The sequence below is a fragment of the Oryx dammah genome, unplaced genomic scaffold (genome assembly GCF_014754425.2).
Source record: "Oryx dammah isolate SB20612 unplaced genomic scaffold, SCBI_Odam_1.1 HiC_scaffold_2, whole genome shotgun sequence".
Classification (NCBI taxonomy): domain Eukaryota; kingdom Metazoa; phylum Chordata; class Mammalia; order Artiodactyla; family Bovidae; genus Oryx; species Oryx dammah.
Window position 1 is genome coordinate 130,367,943 of NW_024070186.1, and position 22,014 is coordinate 130,389,956.

At 33.8% G+C, this 22,014-nt stretch overlaps 1 protein-coding gene across 4 annotated transcripts in view; it reads left to right on the forward strand.

The window, feature by feature from the left end:
- Window positions 1-22,014, forward strand: part of ROBO1 (roundabout guidance receptor 1) — a 451,347-nt gene that overhangs the window by 344,531 nt on the left and 84,802 nt on the right. For all 4 annotated transcript variants that reach the window (XM_040227038.1, XM_040227051.1, XM_040227044.1 and 1 more), the window contains exons 7-8: window positions 17,051-17,059; window positions 20,968-21,092. In XM_040227038.1, coding sequence (XP_040082972.1) covers window positions 17,051-17,059; window positions 20,968-21,092 — 134 coding nt within the window. The remainder of the gene's footprint in view (window positions 1-17,050; window positions 17,060-20,967; window positions 21,093-22,014) is intronic.

The following is a 22,014-nucleotide window of genomic DNA, read 5'->3' on the forward strand; positions in this document are numbered from 1 at the left end:
CATTATTATATTTGCATTTTAATGTCAACAAGTGTTAAGATTGCTGTCATGGTAGAAATGAATTATCTTCTAAACTAGTGTTGCATATTGCACAATGGCCCCATCTTTTAAGGAAATAGATATATAATGTGGTATTTATAGCCATTTTATAGGTTGTGACTTACCTATAAAATGTAAGGTCCAACTGGACCAGAATAGATGCAGAGAGGCACCCAGCCCAGTTTTTAAACAGTGTGCCATTGAAACTGCTGAAATGTATGCCTCTGGTTGGTGTTTTGAGAATGGTTGTGGGTTTGTTTTACATAATTTTACTATCTTAACCTAAACCATTAGGCCTTTGTTAGATGTGTGCCAGGTGGGCCTTGAGATTCTTCTTGAAGTCACATGATAGCCAACCTAAGTTTTCCTACTTGTTTTCATTTTGAATAAATTCATATTTAATGTAAAAAGTGGGTACATTTATTTTTTGGTTGAAAGTAGCATTTTAGAAAATCATGGTGGTTGCCCCTTCAAAACACTTATAGAAAAATAAGGGAATAAAAATAACTTTAGTTACCATTTCTAGTAATGGCAAAATATTTAAAATTTGGATTTATTTATGATGGCAATCATAGCTATAGCTTTTAAAATAATTCCACGTTTTGAAGCATGCTCTCTTGAAAGAAAGATAGTCGATAAAACCTCAAGAGTTTTAACTCCAAATTTCTCCAATTTCCAAGTTTGTCCTCCGCCCTAAGATTTTTTTTACAGCTCTTTGGTTCAGTGATATTCATTGCTTAAACAGGGTAAAGTTGATGGCATTATTAATCTTTCCACTCCCTTTGCAACTTCACAGATAAAGCAGCTCCTATTACTGTCACAATTTCATTGACAAAGTAAATTTGTGACTCTCTATCACCAGAGTGATCGTATTCCCACCGCTGTGTCTGTCACAGGAAACCGAAATGAAAAAGAACTTCCATATACCAGCCATTTCCCAAGCAATCACATGTTATCTCTGCTGACTTGAACCATTAAGAAAATCTAATCCCATTTTGTATGTCTTTCTTACAATAGGCACTAAAAGACATACAGTCCTTTATTTCCCTGTAGCCCTGAGTGCTGGGCCAGTCAGATACAGGAAGCTGGACATTCAGTTCACACCCCACTGCACTCTCCACAGGCCTCTCACAGGGACCAGTTAGTCTTTGAAGCTTAAGAAACAGTTGCTTTTTCTGCCCTTTCAGCAATAGCTCTGTTAAAAGAAAAGGCAGATGTCACACATCTCTAAACCAGGTGATGCTCTGTAACCAGACAAATGGGATTTCTGTGAAACTCCAGCTCTTTTCCTATAAGTGCTTGTCCATTTTTCTTCCCTTGATGAGAAATTGCTCCATTCTCTCCATTCCATCACCTGTTTTATTATTTCATTATTTTTTTTAGTTCTAAAATATGGTATCATGAATGATGTTGCTATCTCTTTAAATGTATTCTTGGCATACAATAGGAATGTTCACATGAATCATCACAAGGCTATGCATTCTATTCTGTCCTGAAGAGCTACTATTTTGTCGGATGTTTCCCATACGTATTCTGCCTTCCACGCAATGAAGGAACAGAGCGCTTCTTCGTTAGAATTGATTATCCACTGACAGCCTCTGGAAGGCTGAGCCTTGAAGCCTGAGATTGACTAGGACCAGAGAGACACAATGGCAAAAAAAGAAAGAAAGAAAGAAAGAAAAAGACCAGTGTGGTCTTTTTGCTGACTTAATTGCTACTGATGGAATGTTTCCTAGAGCTCCTCTTTTTGCTGCTGGTGAACTCTGCCTCAAAACAAAAACAGAAAACCTTTGCTGAAATATCTTGAGCACTACAGTCTATGATTGACCCCTATTTAACACCCCAATGAATTGGAAATTTAACAATAGTTATGATTTTCAGTAAAACAAGAAAGAACTATCAGGTTTGTCTAAGCTTTTAAGGTTCTAACCCAGTGTGGGAGTGTTAATTCAGAGGAAATAGTAGTGATGCAGTGAACACAGGTGCAGACGAGCCATAAGAAGCTGAATTCTTCCATATTCTTCATTTCAGTTGGTGGTAATGCAACTCGCAGATACACAGTAGTAGGCAGCTTAGGTGTTGGTGGGGTCATGCTTTATTCTTCCATTTCTCAAATGTCAGTCACCTTAAAATCTTATTTATTTTGCTTTTTAAATATCTCTCAACACCTTTCTTATCTTCTTATCACTGCTTTGTTATCTCTTGCCCAGTGAAGCTGTTAACATCTAACCAGTTTCTTTGCCTCCATCTTGTCTCATAGAATCCATCTCCCACACAACAGGTATGTTGACCTGAAACACAGATCGAGTTATATTAGTTCCATCCATAAAGCATAGTCATGCTTCCCATCTCTATGATAGGATTCAAAATACTTCAATACTGCTCTGCCTAGCTACTTAGTCCCCTCTGGCTCCTCCCTTCAGGGTAGTAGTATTATATTGTTTACATCTTTTTTTTTTCATGTAAATGTCACCATGTCCATTATGTCTGGGCTTTTCTTTTGGTAAGTCTTGGTCTAAAATGCCCTGCCCCCATTGACCTATCTTCTACCTCTTCTATCTGTAATTACTTCTGTAATTCTTCTGTAATTACTCCTGTCCTTGGACCCAGCTTAGGTAGGCATGTTCCAGAAATCTCTGCAGACAGTCCTCACCCCAGTTTCAGGCTAGGGATGCATTGGATTCTGTTGTCACCCTTATTGCATTTCAACATCTGCTCAGTTGACTGTGAGTTCCTTGCAGGGACACTTTGTTTACTTTGCCTTCTTAGTCTCATTGCTTATTGCAGTCTTAGGAGCATCCGTGACGTTCATGTACCATTTTCTGTCTGAGCCAATTTTGACTGCCCCAATACATAGCAGCTGTGGGATCCTGGGCCAGTCAGTTAACTTCTCTGAGTCAGTGTTCTCATCTGTTGAAAAGAAAATGAATGTACATGGACTGTAAACATCAAGCATGATAGAAAGTTTAAAAAACAATTAACAAAATAAAAGCAGTCTCATAAGATGGTTTATGGGTTATGAAGTGCTTATGCAAAAGTGGTGGTGGTTATGATTATTTTTCTCATCTTCTTCCAAAACACCTCAAAACCCATTAGAATCCTAGTAATATTTATTTTGACCATAGAGATTTGAAAGTTTTTTATAGCTGATTAATGCATAGTTTGGTAATTGTTTTGTTTTTATGCAATTATAATTTTCTGTGGTTCTTTAATACTGAGGCCGGTCTGTCAAAATCTGTCCTCCATATTTGTTGGACTGTGTTTTAGGGAGATATTTTTGCTGCTGCTTTAGGAAAATTCTGTAGGGTAGAACTAATAACCACTCTTTTCTGACACAAATATGGATTCAAAAGCTGAATATAGAAGGGAAATCTCTGATTCTTAGGTTTCTCATCTGTAAAATGGGAGTGAAAATACCTTCCTCATAGGACTTTGTGGAAATTAATGAGCTAATATGAAATGGTAGCACACTGTGAAGCATTGAAATGCTCAATAAAAGGAGAAGCAATAGAGCTGATATGAAGGAGGAGTAGAAGGAGAAAGAGGCTGCTTCAGTGATGTGTCTTCAAATGCGTCAGAAGCAGGACTACATGTAGCCCTAATGCCCTTTCCCTGCCTGTCACTGGCTGTATGAAAAGATTAAAGTCAGAGTCATATATGCACCTCCCATCAATTTACATAGATACACAATAAACACTTTTAAGTAAACAATGACTATCAAGTCTTCTGTAATTGTGGTTTAAAGAAAAATGTCAATTTTTATTCTAGTTGCTTCAGGAAACAGAAAATAAGTTAGGTACACAGAAAACATTCTACATTTAGTTTAAAATGTTTTTTGTTTTTATTAATTGCATATATTTGATGTACATTTGAGACCCAAATAGTTTTTTTTTACAGATCCATAATTAACATGACTCCCTTTGATCTTTAAACATAATTAGTTTCTCTCCCAATATGTTCAGTGCTGCTAAATTTCCTGCTAAAATAAATAATAGGGAATTCATTCGTTGCTTCTTCCATAGTTATAGTCTGTATATTGGAACAATTGAGTTAACTAGAGTTAAAAATAATTTGATAGATGATCTCCAGTAATAACTACTATATAATTTAAAACTTTAACAGTCTCAAAAATGGATCAGAAGTGCACATTTAAAACAAATGCACATTTGTGCATTGAACCTTTTCTAAGATGTGAAATAACAACTTTGAAGATTACCAAACCACATGTGAATCTTACACAACGTTGCATGTTGCATATCTGGCCTTTTTTTTATGGACCACTATATAATTATTTCAGGATGTAAAATTAAAATTTGAGTAGAAATAAAACAATGTAGTTGACTGTGGATTTTATTGCCAGTAGTGAGGGATAAACTTCTATAAACTTGCATTCAAAAACAAACTCTAGGGAAAAGAAGGCCTTTTTGTAAGTTTGTGGTTCCCATAAACAGGCTTCACCATGTTTAGCTTTTTATCAGCATATGATATCTGATAGAGTGTAAGAGTCATATCACTTTGTAGAGCTGGTATAATATCTAAACAGAAAAGAAGTAATGAGAGAAAAAACTGGACCCTTCAGTTCTGAATTCCCTTTCTTTGATGTTGACTTCATTTAAATCATTTGTTGGACCAGTTTGCTTAAATTGCTGATTTCAGAAAAGCTGGCAGTATAATAGTACATTGTTTCTGACCAATAACGTGGTTATTTGAGTCAGAGCCAAAACTAATAGTGTCAGAGGGCCTTTTTGCAGGTTCAAGTCAGGTTTACTATAATAAAAGATTGTTGTTAAGGACTGTGAGTTCACTACTAGAAATCGTAAATAAAGTATTTCATATTAAAAAAAAAAAAAGAACTGTGAGTTCAACATTTTGAGGAAACACATATTATGAGGCCCTCAAAGTTTTACCTGATGAATTTAAGAAGCTTGATATGTGTGAGACATGTTTGCCACACTCTGACAAGAGCTGGCAGGCTGATTCTTTGGGGAATGATTCTTCATGACATGTGGCAGTAAGCCACCAAGGCCCAGTAAAGTCAGTGGTACTAGAGTAAACAGCACTTCAGGGCTTCAGGGAATGGGCTGCACACACACACACACACACACACATACACACACACATATACACAGTGTTTATATATATATATATATATATGTATATTTACCACCTCCTATAATATATATTGCTACTCTTAATGTTGAACTCAAGATTTATTCAGAATACCCCCCTTATGGACTTATTGTGGCTTTTATTTGTTCTTGCTGTTGGTTGCTTTGTAGTTAAAAATAATGTTTTTAAAAAATTTAACTGAAGATTTGAGGAGCTAATGAGAAAGAAATGATTTGTGGTTATAAAAAGAAAACCCCCAAAGACAATGTGTGATTGAAGACTTTTAGAGAGTCAGTATTGCCAGCTGAGCTCTTTGTGAACAGGCTGAAAGTGGAGTGCTAAGAGCCAAGAGGTTTAATGAAGTCCCACTACAGAATTTAACAAGAGAATGATTTGTGAGAGTGGCTTCCTCTCCTAACTGTTCTGATCCAGTGGCATAAATAGGATGCTGAGCTCCACTCCTGCTGGTTTTTTTTTTCTTTTTAATGGTATTTGATTTGATTGAGACTCAGTAGCATTATGGCCTATGATTCTTTTCCTTTTTTTTTTTTTTGGTAGAAAGGAAAAAGTAAAGAGCTTCTTGTGTTCTTATAGCCTTTCAGAGATAGCCATTTTAACCCTAATGACTGCTGAAGTTGTGACATTCCCTTAGATTTCTTTCATTTACTCATGAAGGTTTTGGGTTGCTTTCAGTTATTTCACACAAATTGATATAAATCTTGAAAAATATTCAAAGAAAAAGCAATTCTCCACATAACCTTCCTATAGAGAACTTGAAACACTCTCTTTCTTTCTTTTTTTTTTTTTTTTGCCAAGCAAGTATTTGAAGAAATAAGTAGAGCAGTCAGGTACAAGAAATAATTGGTACATAATATGAGTCTGTGACAAATAATGACATAGCACCACACTAGTAAATAGCACATTATGGATCTTCCATTGTGTTATGAGCTTTACTGGAATTTATTCATCTACATAACAGTGGATACGTTTTTCTCATTGCTCAGTTATATAGATGGATAACTAAGTAACCGTCTTTAGAAACCTACATTCTGAATTAATGACAGCAACCTGGAAAGATGTAACTGAGTTGTGCGAATCTACAGCATCTGCATTACTCAGCCTGAGAATGGAATTTGAAAAAGTAAATTAGTCTTTTGCTCTAGTCATTTATGGGTAGCTCATTTTAAAGCATTAAATTAATTACTAACAATCTTACATAACTTTAAGCTGTGAAATTATGTTGTGATATTGTGAATAATGTAAAAATATCCTGTTGATTTACACTGATGTATTTATTCTGTTTAAACCAGAATTACTAGGACATAAATGATTGAAATAACTAATTGTTTAAGAGAGAATAATCATAAAGAGAATGATCTTAGACTGTTTGACATTAAGGACATCCTTTTCTTATGATAAACCTGGATAAATGAAATATGCAAGATAATTGAAAAGTGGCTTTTCATGCATCCATATGTATGAAATTTTATTATTTGCTTGCTATCATTTTAAATATTTTATAGGTATATACAAAATGAATAATGATGCTGAACAGTATTCATCCTTACAGATTCACAAATCATTTCTATATATTCCAAACATTAGGGTCATCGGTAGAATAGTTATATTATACAGCAACTGGTGTCCTCTGAACCTTATTTCAACAATTTAAAATGCAATATGCTTCTTTTTATTTCATTTTTTAAAAGATTTTATATTAATTAAAAATTACTACCTATTAATATCTTACATAAAGTTTGTAAAACTGATTAAAACACCATGAGCATTTTAATTGCTTTTAAACTGTTATACTCTTGACTTGATAAATAATGTGCCAGTATAAACACACCTATAGAAAATACTAAAATAAGATAAGACAAAATGTAGCTGAGTAATTGCTTTATAACAAAATTATGAGTAGGAAAATATTTAAATTGTTGTTAAAGTTAGCTTTAGCTGTAAGACATTTATTTTGTGGGTCATTGTTATTAGGAGAAAATTTAGAGCACTGCACAATTAAAACTGATAGATATGGCATTTTAAAAGGTACTTTTTAAAAAGTTGACATGGATGACAGAAGAGCCATTTCAAACAGTGTTCTTTTTAGATCATTTGTAAAGAGATTGAGGGGTGCTCTTGTGTTTTTACTCAAGCTTTTTATTCCCCCCAATGAATAAATACAAAATGAATAAATATAATTGATAATAAGTAAATTTGACCTGATTTAGGCTTATTGGAAATAATGATAAGTTACATAATTTCTGTACTGGATTGTTGAGATCTTGAATACTAGACAAGGATGAGGTCTCTTTTTTACTTATGAAAGAACTGAGGTCAGAGTTGTTTTTATAATGTATAGCAAACTGAACATATACATTTGACACTTGGTTGCATGCATTTGACATTCACAGTAGTTACCTTAAAAGGTTACATCACATCATTTTGCAGAGATGGAATTGGCTGTTTGGACGTTGTTCTTTTTTAATGAGAAAATAGAATATAACATGAGTCATTTCCTCACCCCAAACCTTTTTATGTGTGTAAAACATGCCCATATGTGACACAGAATAATTATGTAAAGTGCAAAGTGATCAGCACAATAAGTCTAGTTATCCATCACCATATATAGTTAGAATTTTTTTTTCCTGGTGATGAGAACTTCTAAGATTTACTCTCTTAGCAACTTTCAAAAATGAAGTAGTATATTAGTAAATATATTCCCTCTATTGTACATTATATCTTCCAGTATAAAATTTATTTATTTACTATAACTTGGAATTTATAACTTTCGACCTCTTTCATCCATTCCACCTCCCCCTCACCCTCAACTTAGGCAATCATCAGTCTAATCTCTGTATCTATAAACTTGTTTTTTTTTTATTTTTTGTTTTAAATTCCACATACAAGTGAGGTCATATGGTATTTTTCTTCCTCTGCCTGACTTATTTCAATTAGCATAATAACCTTCAAGGTCCATCCATGTCATCTCAAATTACAAGATATCCTTCTTTTTATGGCTTTATAGTATTCCATTGTGTATTTATTTATTTAGCTAATTAGTTTATATTTCTTTATCCATTCATTCAGTAATGGACATTTAGATTTTTTCTAAGTCTTGATTATTATAAATAATTCTGCAATGAACATAGGGTATATATATATATGAATTAGTGTTTTTGTTTGCTTTGGATGAATACCCAAGAGTGGAACTGCTGGATCATATGGAAGTTTTATTTTTAATTTTTTGAGGATCTTCCATATTGTTTTCCATAGTGGCCTCACTCATTTACATTCTCACTAATAATACACAAAGTGTACTTTTTTCTCCACATCCTTGCCAACATTCCTTATTTCTTGTTTTTTGTTTGTTTATTTAATATTTATTTATTTATATGGTTGCATGGAGTCTTAGCTGCAGTATGAGGAATCTTTAGTTGCGGCATGTGAACTCTTAGTTGCAGCATGTAGAATCTAGTTTCCTCTGGTGGCTCAGAGGTTAAAGCATCTGCCTGCAATGCAGGAGACCTGGGTTTGATCCCTGGGTCAGGAAGATCCCCTGGAGAAGGCAATGGCAACCCACTCCAGTATTCTTGCCTGGAGAATCCCATGGATGAAGGGGCCTGGTGGGCTACAGTCCACAGGGTCAAAAAGAGTCGGACACGACTGAGTGACTTCACTTTCACTTTCAACGAAGGATTGAACCCAGGCCCCCTGCTTTGGGAGTGTATACTCTTAGCCACAAAGAAGTCCCTCTTGTCTTTTTAATTATAGCTATTCTAATATATGTGAGGTGATATCCTATTGTGCTTTTGACTTGCATTTCCCTCAGGGTTAGTGATGTTGAGCATCTTTTCATGTGCCTGTTGGCCATCTATGTGTCTTCTTGGACTAGTCAGATTCTCTACTCATTTTTCAAATCAGATTATTTGTTTTTTTTGCTATTGAGTTATATGAGTTTCTTGGATAGTAACCCCTTATCAGAAATATAATTTGCACATATTCTGTCTCATTCAGTGGGCTGCCTTGTAAATAATTTTTCATTGAAAGTTATTTTGTTTATGTCATGGAGCCAAAAGATTTTAGAACCAAATTTACATTAAAATAAGATTTAATAAGGAGGAGAAGGGGACGACAGAGGATGAGATGGTTGGATATCACCAACCATCACCATCCAACTCGATGGACATGTGTTTGAGCAAGCTCTGGGATTTGGTGATGGACAGTGAAGCCTGGCGTGCCGCAGTCTGTGGGGCCGCAGAGTCAGACATGACTGAGCAACTGAACTGAAGGTTTAACAACTTTTTTTTTTAACTTAAGTCATGCAGTATTCAAAAAATAGCACTAATTAAAAAGCTGGACAGACCTGAGCGCCAATCTTCCATGTCTTACCTGATACATGATCTTAAGAAAATTACTTAACCTTCATATTTCTCCCTCTACAAAATTGGCATATTGAACTCTTGTACAGAGTTGCTGCGAAGGTTTCTAGTGTATGATCTGACACATAGTTACCTAATGTTGATGGATCTTCATTAAATTGAGACATAAAAGGTTATGTGATTTATGCAGGATATATCTGATTAATTTTGTAGAGAATCTGATCCAAAGTTATTTAACTGTCAGTTGAGTAGTTTTATTATTATGCTATCATGTACTTTAATGCTGACCCTCCATGACTTATGCTATTTGAAGATAAGGGTCCCAAATTTTCAACTAAAGAAATTTTGGAGCACCTTCTATGTGTAAAGCAATACACTAGACACAGTGATAGTAAGACACATAGATAGTAAGCCTGCCTTTATGGAGCTTATTGATGAAGAGAGATATACACAAATGTCTAGTAGTATCAGCAGAATTTAAAAAGTGGATTTTTAAAGGTATGGGTGGAAGAAAGTGCCTTCAACTGGGTAATGGGGACATTATTGTCATTTGTTCACTTTTTCAACAGATATTTGAATGCAATGTAAATAGTGTCCTCAACTCTATAAGTTCTAGAAAAATGATGGAAAACAAAATAGTTAAATACTTGCCCTCGTGTAACTTACAGGCTATTTTAAGAAACAGACTTCTATAGAAAAATCACAAATTTATAGTTTAAGACTATAATTAAATGCTCTAGAAAAAAGTTAAGGTCTCTATGAGAACATAGTAGCATTCTGATAAGATTTAGTATCAAATTTAAGGTAGCTCCTTGAAGACGTATTTTATTTTTTTGAGCTAAGGGCTGAGATGAGTAGGAATTTAAAATAGGATCTCAGGGTATAGCATAAACAGAACCATAAGTAATAAGGAGCAAAGGGCACTCAAGAATGAGAAGATCTACATGGCTAAGTTAGAAAGGTGGGGGAGGGAAGGAATATGAGAAAACACCAAAGAATCACTTAGCAAGGCCATGTTAGGGATTTTGCTCTTTTAAGAGCAATGAGATGCTATTGAAGGCTTTTGAGCTAAACGTACTATAATCAGATTAGTTTAGTTTTTAAGCATTCTGGTTGCTTTGCGAGGTTGGAATGGAAAAAAAGCAAGGCATTATTTCAGGTGATTGCTGTTGCATAACTTGCCCAGGGTGGTGGTAATAGAGTTAGAAAGAGGTGGATGGAATGGAGAAATGGTTATGAAGTAAAAGCTATAGAATTTGGTAATGAATTGTACATCTCAAAGAAGAAGAAAAGAAAGATCTAGATTTCTGGCTTTCTAAATTGATTTAGGGACTGTTACCACCAAAATTGCAAGGAGATCCAACCAGTCCATCCTAAAGGAGATCAGTCCTGGGTGTTCATTGGAAGGACTGATGTTGAAGCTGAAACTCCAATACTTTGGCCACCTGATGCGAAAAGCTGACTTATTTGAAAAGACCCTGATGCTGGGAGGGATTGGGGGCAGGAGGAGTAGGGGACGACAGAAGATGAGATGGTTGGATTGCATCACCAACTAAATGGACATGAGTTTGGGTGGACTCCCGGAATTGGTGATGGACAGGGAGGCCTGGTGTGCTGTGGTTCATAGGGTCACAAAGACTTGGACACGACTGAGTGACTGAACTGAACTGAACTGATCTGAAATGCTGAACTTTGTGGTGACTCACCACCTTCTTTACATTGATATTTGTTGGTTATTTTTACTCCAGTTTTAATTGGGCTGCCGTCTCTGGGGTCACACAGAGTCGGACATGACTGAAGCGACTTAGCAGCAGCAGCAGCAGGGCTTAGCAAGGGTAGGAAGAGATGACTTACAGTTCTTTCTTTGAAAAGCAAAAACAACAAGCATTTATTTCTCTTGCTTTCACTTCAGTTCAGTTCATTCACTCAGCTGTGTCCAACTCTTTCTGAGCCCACGGACTCCTACACACCAGTCTTCCCTGTCCATCATCAACTCCTGGAGCTTACTCAAACTCATGTCCATTGGTGATGGACAGGGAGGCCTGGCGTGCTGCGGTCCAGGGGTCGCAAAGAGTCAGATGCAACTGAGCGACTGAACTGATACTGATACCACCAAAATTATGATCCTGAGATCCTATATCAGGTGCCATACATATCGTCATAGATTGCTGGATACCTGCATTTCAGTTTCAGACTCTTTAGCAGGCAAATAACAAGTTGCACCATTTAATAACTGTTTTGGGGTACAATGGGGACATTTTTAGAAACAGAAGGAAAAGAAGAAGTTTATTAACTTTTTCTGGCATAGTGCAGGATATTTTGTGTATCAGGCATAGTGCAAGATATTTTGTGCAGATAGCAAAGTTTTCAATCATGGTTCTATTGGGATTTGGGGTTGGATCATGCTTTGTTATGGGAAGCTTTCTTGTGTGTTATAGGATATTTATCAGCATGTCTGACCTCTGCCTTGTAGATGCCCGAAGCACCCCCACTTCAGCTGTGACAATCAGAATTGTTTCTGGAACTACTGATCTAAAGAATAAAGTGAGATAGTTAAGTGGAGGGGAAAAGTTCATGGTATTTTATGTACCAATTAAATATATTCTAAAAATGTCCTTCTTAGTCACTCTATTTTGTATGCCTGAAGACTTGAAAGACGTAATGACAGGCTTTTATGTTAAACTCAATCTTTTCCCTAAAAAGAAATCATATCTCATACTAAAATATCTTGAGAGTTTTTAATTGTTAGAGATAATATCATTCATGAGTATCTATGCATATAATTTCTCTGGTGTAACAGTGACTGGGTTTTGTCAATTCAACTGCAGATAGCTTCACTGGTTAAATATTTGAGTGTTCTTCTATTTTATTCAAATGTATTTCTTCTCCAAAAAATCTTATAACTCACTACTTTACTCTATTCATATGTATATGAATTCTATTCTCATTCTATTCTCATACATTCTCAAGTACAATGTATGAGAATGAGAAAAATCACATCAGTTTAGGGATTCACTACTGTTTAGCTACTAATAATGAAAATAATTGTATGACCCATTGCTGACAGTAAAGAATCTGGCTACTTTATCTAATTCATAAGTACAGATTCAAAATTTTTGCCATTATGCTTCAAAAGTAGAGATTTCAATGTGAAAATATCCAAATTGTAACTTTACCTTTGTGCTAAACTTGTAAATATTTTAATTTCGTGCAATTTTCTGATATCACCTGGATTTATATTATGAGCTATGTGTATAAAGTACCTCATCAACTTTAGGTAACTGAAAAGAATATTTCCCAGGACATTTTCTAGTAGGGTATCCATTTGTATGTACATAATCAAAAGGAAAAATATTGGAGGCAGAGGGGTATATCTGTTGTCCTGCTTTACCTCTGAATTTCCATAGTCTTAAAATCACAGTGTAGAAAGCACTTTAAGAATCAACTACTCTACTTCTTTACCAGACAGGGTTATATAGCTAAGCTGTTGTGGCCAAATGGAAATAAATCCCACATTTAAAGACCTCTAGAGACATCACAGTTGGCAACCAATTCATGGTTCAGTGACCTTTACTGTTAACTGCTTCTTTTCTCTGATTTTCCTAAGTATCCATGCTATTATTTAGGCCCATTATCTTCTCTTCTGGCATAAGTAGTTATCAAGATTGGCTGGTCCCTGTATTTATTAGACATAATCTGAAGATGTCTTAAGTATCTGTCCAGCTGACTTGTTTTCTCAGACCAAAAAAAGGCCTCTTCCTCCAGCTTCTGTGTAATTTTTTCAAACATTTGTCATCTTTCTGACTCTTGTCTCCTGAATATGACAAGCAGATAGAAGAAATGAGTCTTTTCTTTCTCCTTTCCTCTCTACCTCCCTTGCTTCATTCTTTGCTTTCTTCATTTTTATGTCTTTCGCTCTTAGCTTCTTCTCTTATTTATACCAAAAGATTATTGTCTGAATAGTGTACATTCTTAGAATACAGAAGAGTTCAGACTAATTAAATAATCTGGAGTTTTTTGGTGACCCATTCAAAAGAGGAAGAAATTCTTTTACTCTACATGTGCATGTGTATTTGTGTGTGGGGAAGGAGGGCGTGGGAAAATGGGGGATAGAAAGGCTACTCTATACCATTTTAAACAGTTCATTTTCTAAAAACTGTTACTCAAGTACATAATTTGTATATCTCCAAAAATTTTAGAGTGCTATCCTATTTCTCCTTTTGAATCAAAAGGGTACCAGAATTTTATAATTATATATTATATATATATATATAATATAAATGTGTGTGTGTGTCTATTTTAGATTTTGCTTAACTCCTCTTCCTCCTGCACCCAACCTCAAGAAAATAAAATCTAGGTGAAAACACTATGCTTCATATACAAACGCGGATTTGGGGCAAATTCTCCAATCCTTCACCCCTTTCCAAACTCCCTACAATGTAAAAAAATTTTAGTCTGTTCCTGAAGATGGATTATAATCCACACGATGTTGAAACATTAAAAGACAAAAATTAGTAAGTTTTTTTCCTCTTAAAAATATGTATTTATTTTGTAAAGTTATTTTAACTTCCTATTTTGCACATTTAGCCTAAGAAGTGTTTTTGTCAAAATATTATTTGTCCTCATCTTCAAAAGTGTATTATTTTTTTAATGTATATTGACATAAAATGTCACTTCAAGACAAGAATTGATTAAAGTTGATTTACCCTTAAGAAATGATTACTTTTTTTTCCCCCAAAAGGTGAACATTTTAAAATGCTTTAAGTCTCTTTTCTTCTCACCTGTTAATTTCCCGTGTCTTTTTCAAACTATAGCTAAATATTCTTTAAAGAATTTTAATATCATGAGGAATACTTTAAAATTGCTTTCATGAAGAGGTAGTAAGGATTTTAGGTTAAACAGTTTATGTAAAATGAAACAGATTATTTGTCCTATTGCATATCATTCTTCCCAAACTGATTAATTAGTAGGAAAATTTGTACAGACTTGGATTTAGTCAAGAAACCTGGAAGACTGTCTTCGGTTAGTCATCTGTAACCTTGAAGAAGTTATTTTTAACAATTTAGGTTCCTAGACTGATAAATTTTAAGGTCACTTCCAGAGCTAACATTTTATTGTTTTATTAGAGAGAGAGAGACAGGCTTTTCCTCTTTCTTAAGAGGAAAGGGATTGGGATAGAGGTGATCCCAGCCTTTAAAGCAGAAAAAGAAGTTGAGAAGAGTTCTGTAGAGGGTGGGAAAGAAGCTGCTCATAAACCAGGGGCATTAGAGGATAATGAATGAACAGGATCCAAAAGACTCATTTTTTTCTGATTGTTTCTGGACTAATCTAACTCAACAATAAAATAATGGGCACTGCCTATTGTGTAGAAAGTCTCTGCTTTCTGTATAGGGGGAAAAAAAAATCCTTCATCCTGACTAAGAGAAATATGGAGAAAGGGACAATCAGTGAAAAACTTAAAGATTTAAAGGCATTTCTGTCATTTATTCTCAGTGAGTAAAAGGATTTTATGTGGAGGATCTAAATGGCATGCATTTGTTTGCCGAAACTAGAACAAATGAAATTGTATTGGGCAGGTTTTCATTTAGATAAGAAGACTCACTTCCTGATAGTCATGGTTGTTAAAAGCTTAAAAGATCATTCAAGATAGAGTCCTCTCAAAAACCTCTGTTTTAAGAGCTTCTGTGTTAGATGTTGTCTTAGATAAGTTTTAAGGTCCTTAATAGACTTTGAAATATTTTACAGTTATCAATTTCCATTGATGTTATATGCAAGTACACTAGCCAGACATTCTTAAACACACTGGATTTTAAATAAAAGATTCAACTGCTGCAGTTCAGCTGGTAAAGCCTACAAGCAAGGGAAAAGTGGCTTTTAAAATTTTAAATGAACTAATTCCCAGTGATTTTTTTGGTTTCTAACATGTTAAATATTTTTGAAACTGTTTAAGGAATTTTAAATTACTGAAAACACATGACTAGAAACTATTGATGAATCACTCTGATCTCCTGACTTTCAATAAGGCTTGATTTTAACTGTATCAGTATAATCAAATTTATTTTCAGAGATTACCCAAAAGATAATTTTATGACTTTGTGTTTTCTCAAAGCTAAGTTATGTTGCTGTAGTTATCAGGATTGCTTTCTTGTAGTTTCTGAATATTTCTTTCTGTCATTTAAAAGACATCATCTTGAAGCTTTTGAGAATTGTAAACAAGCCCCATCTTCTCTGTGTGTTTTTAAATCTGGATGGCATGTTTGATGCTATGATAAACATTATGCCTGAGTTAATGAGATTTTTTTAAACTTTTCTTGCCTGCATGAATGAAAAATTAGAGATTTTACTTTAGAGTGAAAAATAAAAACATTCTATTTCACTCACACTAAAGAGAATGTGTGAGTTAAAAGTGTATTTCTGAATTACCTTTCAGCTTTGCAGATGTGGTAACAATAGAGAGAACAGGAAAACGCTTCTTTTTTAAAACTACCATTTCACAGTAGCAGTGCTGAGTTCATTTATCAAAGGCACAGAAATGCAATCAAGTCTAATTAATTGTGACTTGCTGAAAGACATGGGCATTATTTATTTGAGTAAAATGTATTGTGGGTATCTACTGGGCTATTATGAAAAGGCTCTGCATTTGACAGTAATTACCTTTGTTTCTAAATGAGCAAAACAATTGCTTTTCAGTATTTTAAATATGTATTACTCAAGCTTTCTATGTTAAAATATCCAATGTTTCAGCTCTGAGAACAGGTAATGTGACTCTAACTTTATTAGTGTTATAAAGTTTTCTGTTTTCATAACGTGTGTATATGTTTTCCTGTTTTCTCATTGAAAAATATGCAACGATACAAATGTAACAGTTTTTATTAACGACACTACTCAGCTGACCGTCATGACCAGCAACACCTGGGTTCTGCAAAATCCCTTGTCATAGTCCTGACCTATATAATCATAACCTGTATATTAACCAGATCTAAGGGTTATTCTAATGCTTATTCAAGTATGAGAATAACGGGTTTAATAGAATATCATTGGCAGCATGAAACATTTAAAAATTAATTTGATGGCAGAGTTATAGGATTTAACACTTTATCTTTGACTAAGATGTTTGATTTCTACTCTATGTGGCATTAGCAGTAAAGATTTATAGTATTTTTTTTTCTTTTAAACCCATTACACTTATAGTTATCTGATCCTGTCATCTGATAGCACAATGTAAAGTCATTGAAAAGTGTTTTATAATTTTATAGCTATTATTCATTATAGCTCTGCCATTTAATCAAAGTAAATATTTTAAGATTCATTTCTATTTTTCTTAACTGATTTATGGTGATATAGAAATGCTAGCGAATATAATTCATGCATGGATAGTATGAGCCATGGATCCAAATAGTAATGTGTTCTTTTTATTTAAAAGGAAAGATCATTGGTTAAGTCAAATCTTGCTACTTTTTCTGTTTCATTTTCAGTTTCTTTATTTTTATTTATTCCATGTTTTCTTTTTTGTTTTGTTTTAGTTGGGTCTGGTAAGTTGACATTTTATTGGCCATCTTCTAATCATCGTGTCATTGTGACTGGAACTTCTCTTGCCCTTTTCCATCCATACCCTTCCATGTCCTTCAACCAATCAGCCTCCATGTCTCACTTGTCATTGGCCACAAAGACAGACCGCACAGAATAAAGTCTGCAGGAAGTATGGGTAACTGTGACAAAGAGTGAAAGGTAATGGGGTTGCTAATTTTATCTTATTAACTGATGTGTGATCTGCATCCTTTCATTTTTTTCCTCTTTTTTAAATGAGTGATGAAACAAGGAGTAGGGTTTTCTCTTGATTAAGTACCATTTCAGTTTATAGCTCATGAGGTAAACAATGAACAAAATAGGTGCCCAGAGGACAATTTGTGTTTGGGAGATCTAAAATATGTTGATGAATTCACCCATATCTGTCTATCTAACTGTTGTTCAGTAATAGTCATTGAAAGTCCTATAAGTGAATAACCTTGCACTTAGGGCTGGTTGCACTCATTTTTATTTCTATGTGTCAGATTCATTTCATTTTATGTAAGAAATAACCACATGATGTGTTTAAAATGTATCAAAATTTGCTATAATAAACATCTATTGTCATGTAAATAAAATTTTTTGAACACTTTCATTAATCAATATTTTGGGGAAGGTGTCCACTCATACACTTTCAGGATGCTAGAGCACCATTTTTGGATATTTCTGTATGGTGTTCCATGTAATAATTTTGACCCTAAGAAAAATCTATGTTTTAAGTTAAAAAGCTATACAAATATTCTAAAGATGTCATTTCGTGTGCAAAACTATAGTTGGATTCAAATTTAATGAAAGCAAAAGTGAAGGATGAAAGTGAAGTAAACATTTATATAATATAATTTATTAGGTATTATGTGATCTATATTATATAATTATATTGACTGAACAACAAACATGCCCAACTACATTAGAAAAAACTTTAATAAATGGAAATATATATAAAATGTTTTTGAGAAACGGATAAAACTAGTCTATCATTAGTCCCTAGAAATTAAAAAGCTAAGCACAGGAACACAATATCCACAATAAATAAGATATTAATGACAAAGTAATGTGAAAATAAATGTTTAATCTCACTAATATAAAAGTGCCAATTAGGAGATTCTGATCTAAGTTTGGCAAGGTTGTTAATACTCAGTGTGAGGTTTGGGAGGAGAGTTTCAGTTGAAATCAACTTGAATAAAATTGAGAAGGATATTAATTTCACCAGTGTGTTTAATGGTGGGAATTAGAAAGAATCTAGATTTAAAGACAATTGATTAGTTAAGTAATTAAGGTAACAGTATTTATACATTAAATAGTCATTTAAGTGATATTGTAGAAGAATATTTTAGAACTATACAGTCCAATATGTACATCTGCATTATCAGTAGATTTTCTTTTTTTCTTTGCTTTTCTAATTTTATTTCCAACACTGAACATATGTGACATTAGTAACATGTTTATCTATTTTTAATTGTAGTGAATTAAAATTTTGTAGCCTTTGAAAAATTTCCCAGCATTTTATCATAAACATCACTTAGATGCACATGGTGACCAAATTTCTCAATCTAAATACAGGTAATGATGATAGAAGATTGATAGAGGCATATTTAATCCATTTAAATTTTTTCTTAAAGATATGTCTATAACTAATATTAACATGCATGTAGAAAAGGATTTTTTCTGAGGCATGCCTTCTGGCTGGTGTCATTGTTGATGTTGGCTGGAGAATATGCCTATAAGATACAGTAAATTCATTTCCAGGCAAATACCCTGTGTGGAAGGATTGCTGCAGGATAAATGCAGTTAGCATAAGGGTTTGTATCCCTTGTTCCCACATCTTTGAGGTTTCAGGCGTGCTGGCATTTTATAAAAGAAACATGGATTCTGGCACATGTTATTAGACATGCTGCTGAGATTTAGAAAAGAGACCACCCGAAGTTTTTACTTGTCTGAGTGATTTGAACATTTATATTTTCCTACTCAAATTCCCTGCATATATTGGAAAGTCATATTCTCCCATTCATTTAATTAATCATTTGGTTTTCTTTCATTGAAACAAACCAAATTCTTTTCTGGATTTAGCTTATTATCCAGTCTTAGTCCTTTCAATTTCTGGTCTAATTTCTATGTCAATAATTCTAACTCTTAACTAAGGAATCAAATGCTCCTGTATGGATGTGTGTGTGGAGGAAAATCCCCAGGCCATGATACACATGCCTGTTATTATACCTGGATAATGATGGTGTTTACCAAATTCATGAGTAAACCACTCAATTACAATCAGAGTTTTAAAAAAATTATAAGCTAGAACTTCAGTATTACCAAATTGAGCTAAACTTATTCTCCTAACATTGTATTTTCTTCCGTATAAGTTATAGGACATTTGAAGGCATTTGCCCTGATTTTTCAGGTCTCCTATAATTTTCTAGTCAAATGGTGTAATTTCTACTGAACCTCAATTAAAAATAAAAAGGGAGTATAGGAGAAAGTATATTCATCTGTAAGTTAGGAAATATAATTGCTTTCTTCAGTTTGGTGACCATGCAAGCTGTTTTACATATCCATTTTCTGTTTAAAAGAGGTTTTATATTTCACTTTACACACCTGTATAGACACAAATGTAGAAAGTTTATATTTTGTAGATTTCATAAATTTTATATTTTAGATATTATAAATACTTGTATAGATGTCCCAGATGCAATTGACCAAAAAATATTTAGCAAGAGTAAACAGTACCATTTCAAATCCTCACCTTCATTAGCAAAGAAGTCATATTCTTATGAGCAGACTGGTATGTGAACATAATCTGGATATACCTTTGGTTCATATTCACTTTAAGAGCTTATCCTAAGTGACTGAGCGTATTTTTAAGGGAAAGTTTAGAAATAATGGAACAGTCTTAAAAAGTGGATTATGCTGTATAAACTGTAAATGTCTGACTTGAAACATTCACTTCAATTTGAACTGAAACAAGAAAGGAGAATAATTAGACATTTCAGACAACTGATAAGAAATGAATTTGAAAAGTGTAAACAGTAGGTAGAAAGACTTAGATTCAGTGCACATTTTTTCCAAGCATAAAGCACAGCCCAAAATAAGCTTTTTTTTTTTTTTTTTTTTAAGCCAGTGACTCCATCAGCACACCTAATGTTTTCAGCTGCCATTGCTCTCAATGTAACTGACACAATTTTCTGACACTCTATTTACTGCTGGATGAAGTGGCCATTTAAGTCTGTATAAATCAAACAGTTTGGACAAAGCTGGCAGTATTTATAATGTCAGGATGAGCAGATGTTTCCAATTTGCCCTCATTTCCATATATATTCTGTTTGAACATGCCCTTGCCTATGTAAATGAAAGAGACATTTGACTCCACTAGTGCTTTAAATTCATTTCCATTCAAGTAATTGGACTGAAGATTTTAAATGGTTATACTTTCCATAGTAGCCTTTCAGGAGCTTTTCAGTTAAAGTAATTTTAAGACCTGCCTACATCAGGAGGCCCTTGTGTCTAAGATTAATGTCCATACACCTTTAAGCAGCTCTAAATGAGAAGAAATATTTGTTCATACAAATTTCGAGCATATGTTGACGTAAAGGGTCAAATTGTAGCTCAAGAAGTCTTTTTAACATTGAAGTTCACCTTAGAAGATCAAGTAATTTAAAAAAAAACTTCTTTACAAAACTACCCAGATTCCACTCTATAAATATGCAGTTAACAATTTAGCTTCAGTTGAATTAAGGGTGAGAATTGATGCATTATGTATATCTAGATAGTACATAACAAGTGATATAAATTAATGGCAGCACTTGGAATATCAGCAGATTGTCTCAATTAGGACAGTGACTACATGCTTTTGATTCAGGGTAATCTGTTTCACCTCCTTCAGAACCTCCACATTTTGTTGTGAAACCCCGTGACCAGGTGGTTGCCTTGGGACGAACGGTCACTTTCCAGTGTGAAGCAACAGGAAATCCCCAACCAGCTATCTTCTGGAGGAGAGAGGGGAGTCAGGTATGACCTTGTTCTAATATTTCTGTCAGCACAGGTGAAATGCCACATAGATAAGAGAAAGCAAGAAATGATTTAGTCACATAGCTGTTGCTTTAAGAGAACTGAGACATCTCTGAGTGACCTGAATATTTCAACAGTAAAACAGAATTTTAATTCTCAGGTTTTTCCTGCCTACTTTTGGTATACCAGGTGGTACATAGAATAGTAATTGTTTAATCGTGAAAACTTATTCCCAATTTATTTCCATTTTCCAATTTATTTCCTTTATTTTCAATTCAGCCACATTAAAAAAAATACTTCTTTCTCAAGTTAATTCAGTTAGTTTTAACTTCTCTTGTTCAGATAATTGTAATTATATTTTAAAATAGATTTACACACATTTCAAACAAAGATAATGTTATCAGTGCAATTTCTTTGAAAGCACTAGGAATCTGAAGTGTATTCTTCTTTATGTTTTATCTATCATATATCTATCAATTAAAGATTCATCAAACTATGTGAAATTCTCTTTAGCATAGATGTTATATTGGATATAATTCAGTATATTTTAATTCTTTGAAAACTATAACATGTGATCACTTTTGCTTTCAAGTCCTACTCTCTATACCTTTTTATAAACCAAAATTTTCTATATACAGTGAAGCTAGAATATAGAGACCTGTGCTCTTAAAAATTGTTTCCTTTTGCACTTCAGCTTATTAAAGAGGGAATTTTGAAACACTTTCACTTTAAAAATAATAGGAAACTTTAAATAGTTTTAAAAATATGTTTTCTTATCTCTTAGTGACTTGAGTTCTTCAATAAATGAACACATCTTCCTTTACATATTTCTGATACTTATGAAAATTATTTTTATTCATTTATAATAAAATTATTCCTAACTTCTTTTATTTTTTGTTTAAATCAACCTTGAGTGTGTTGT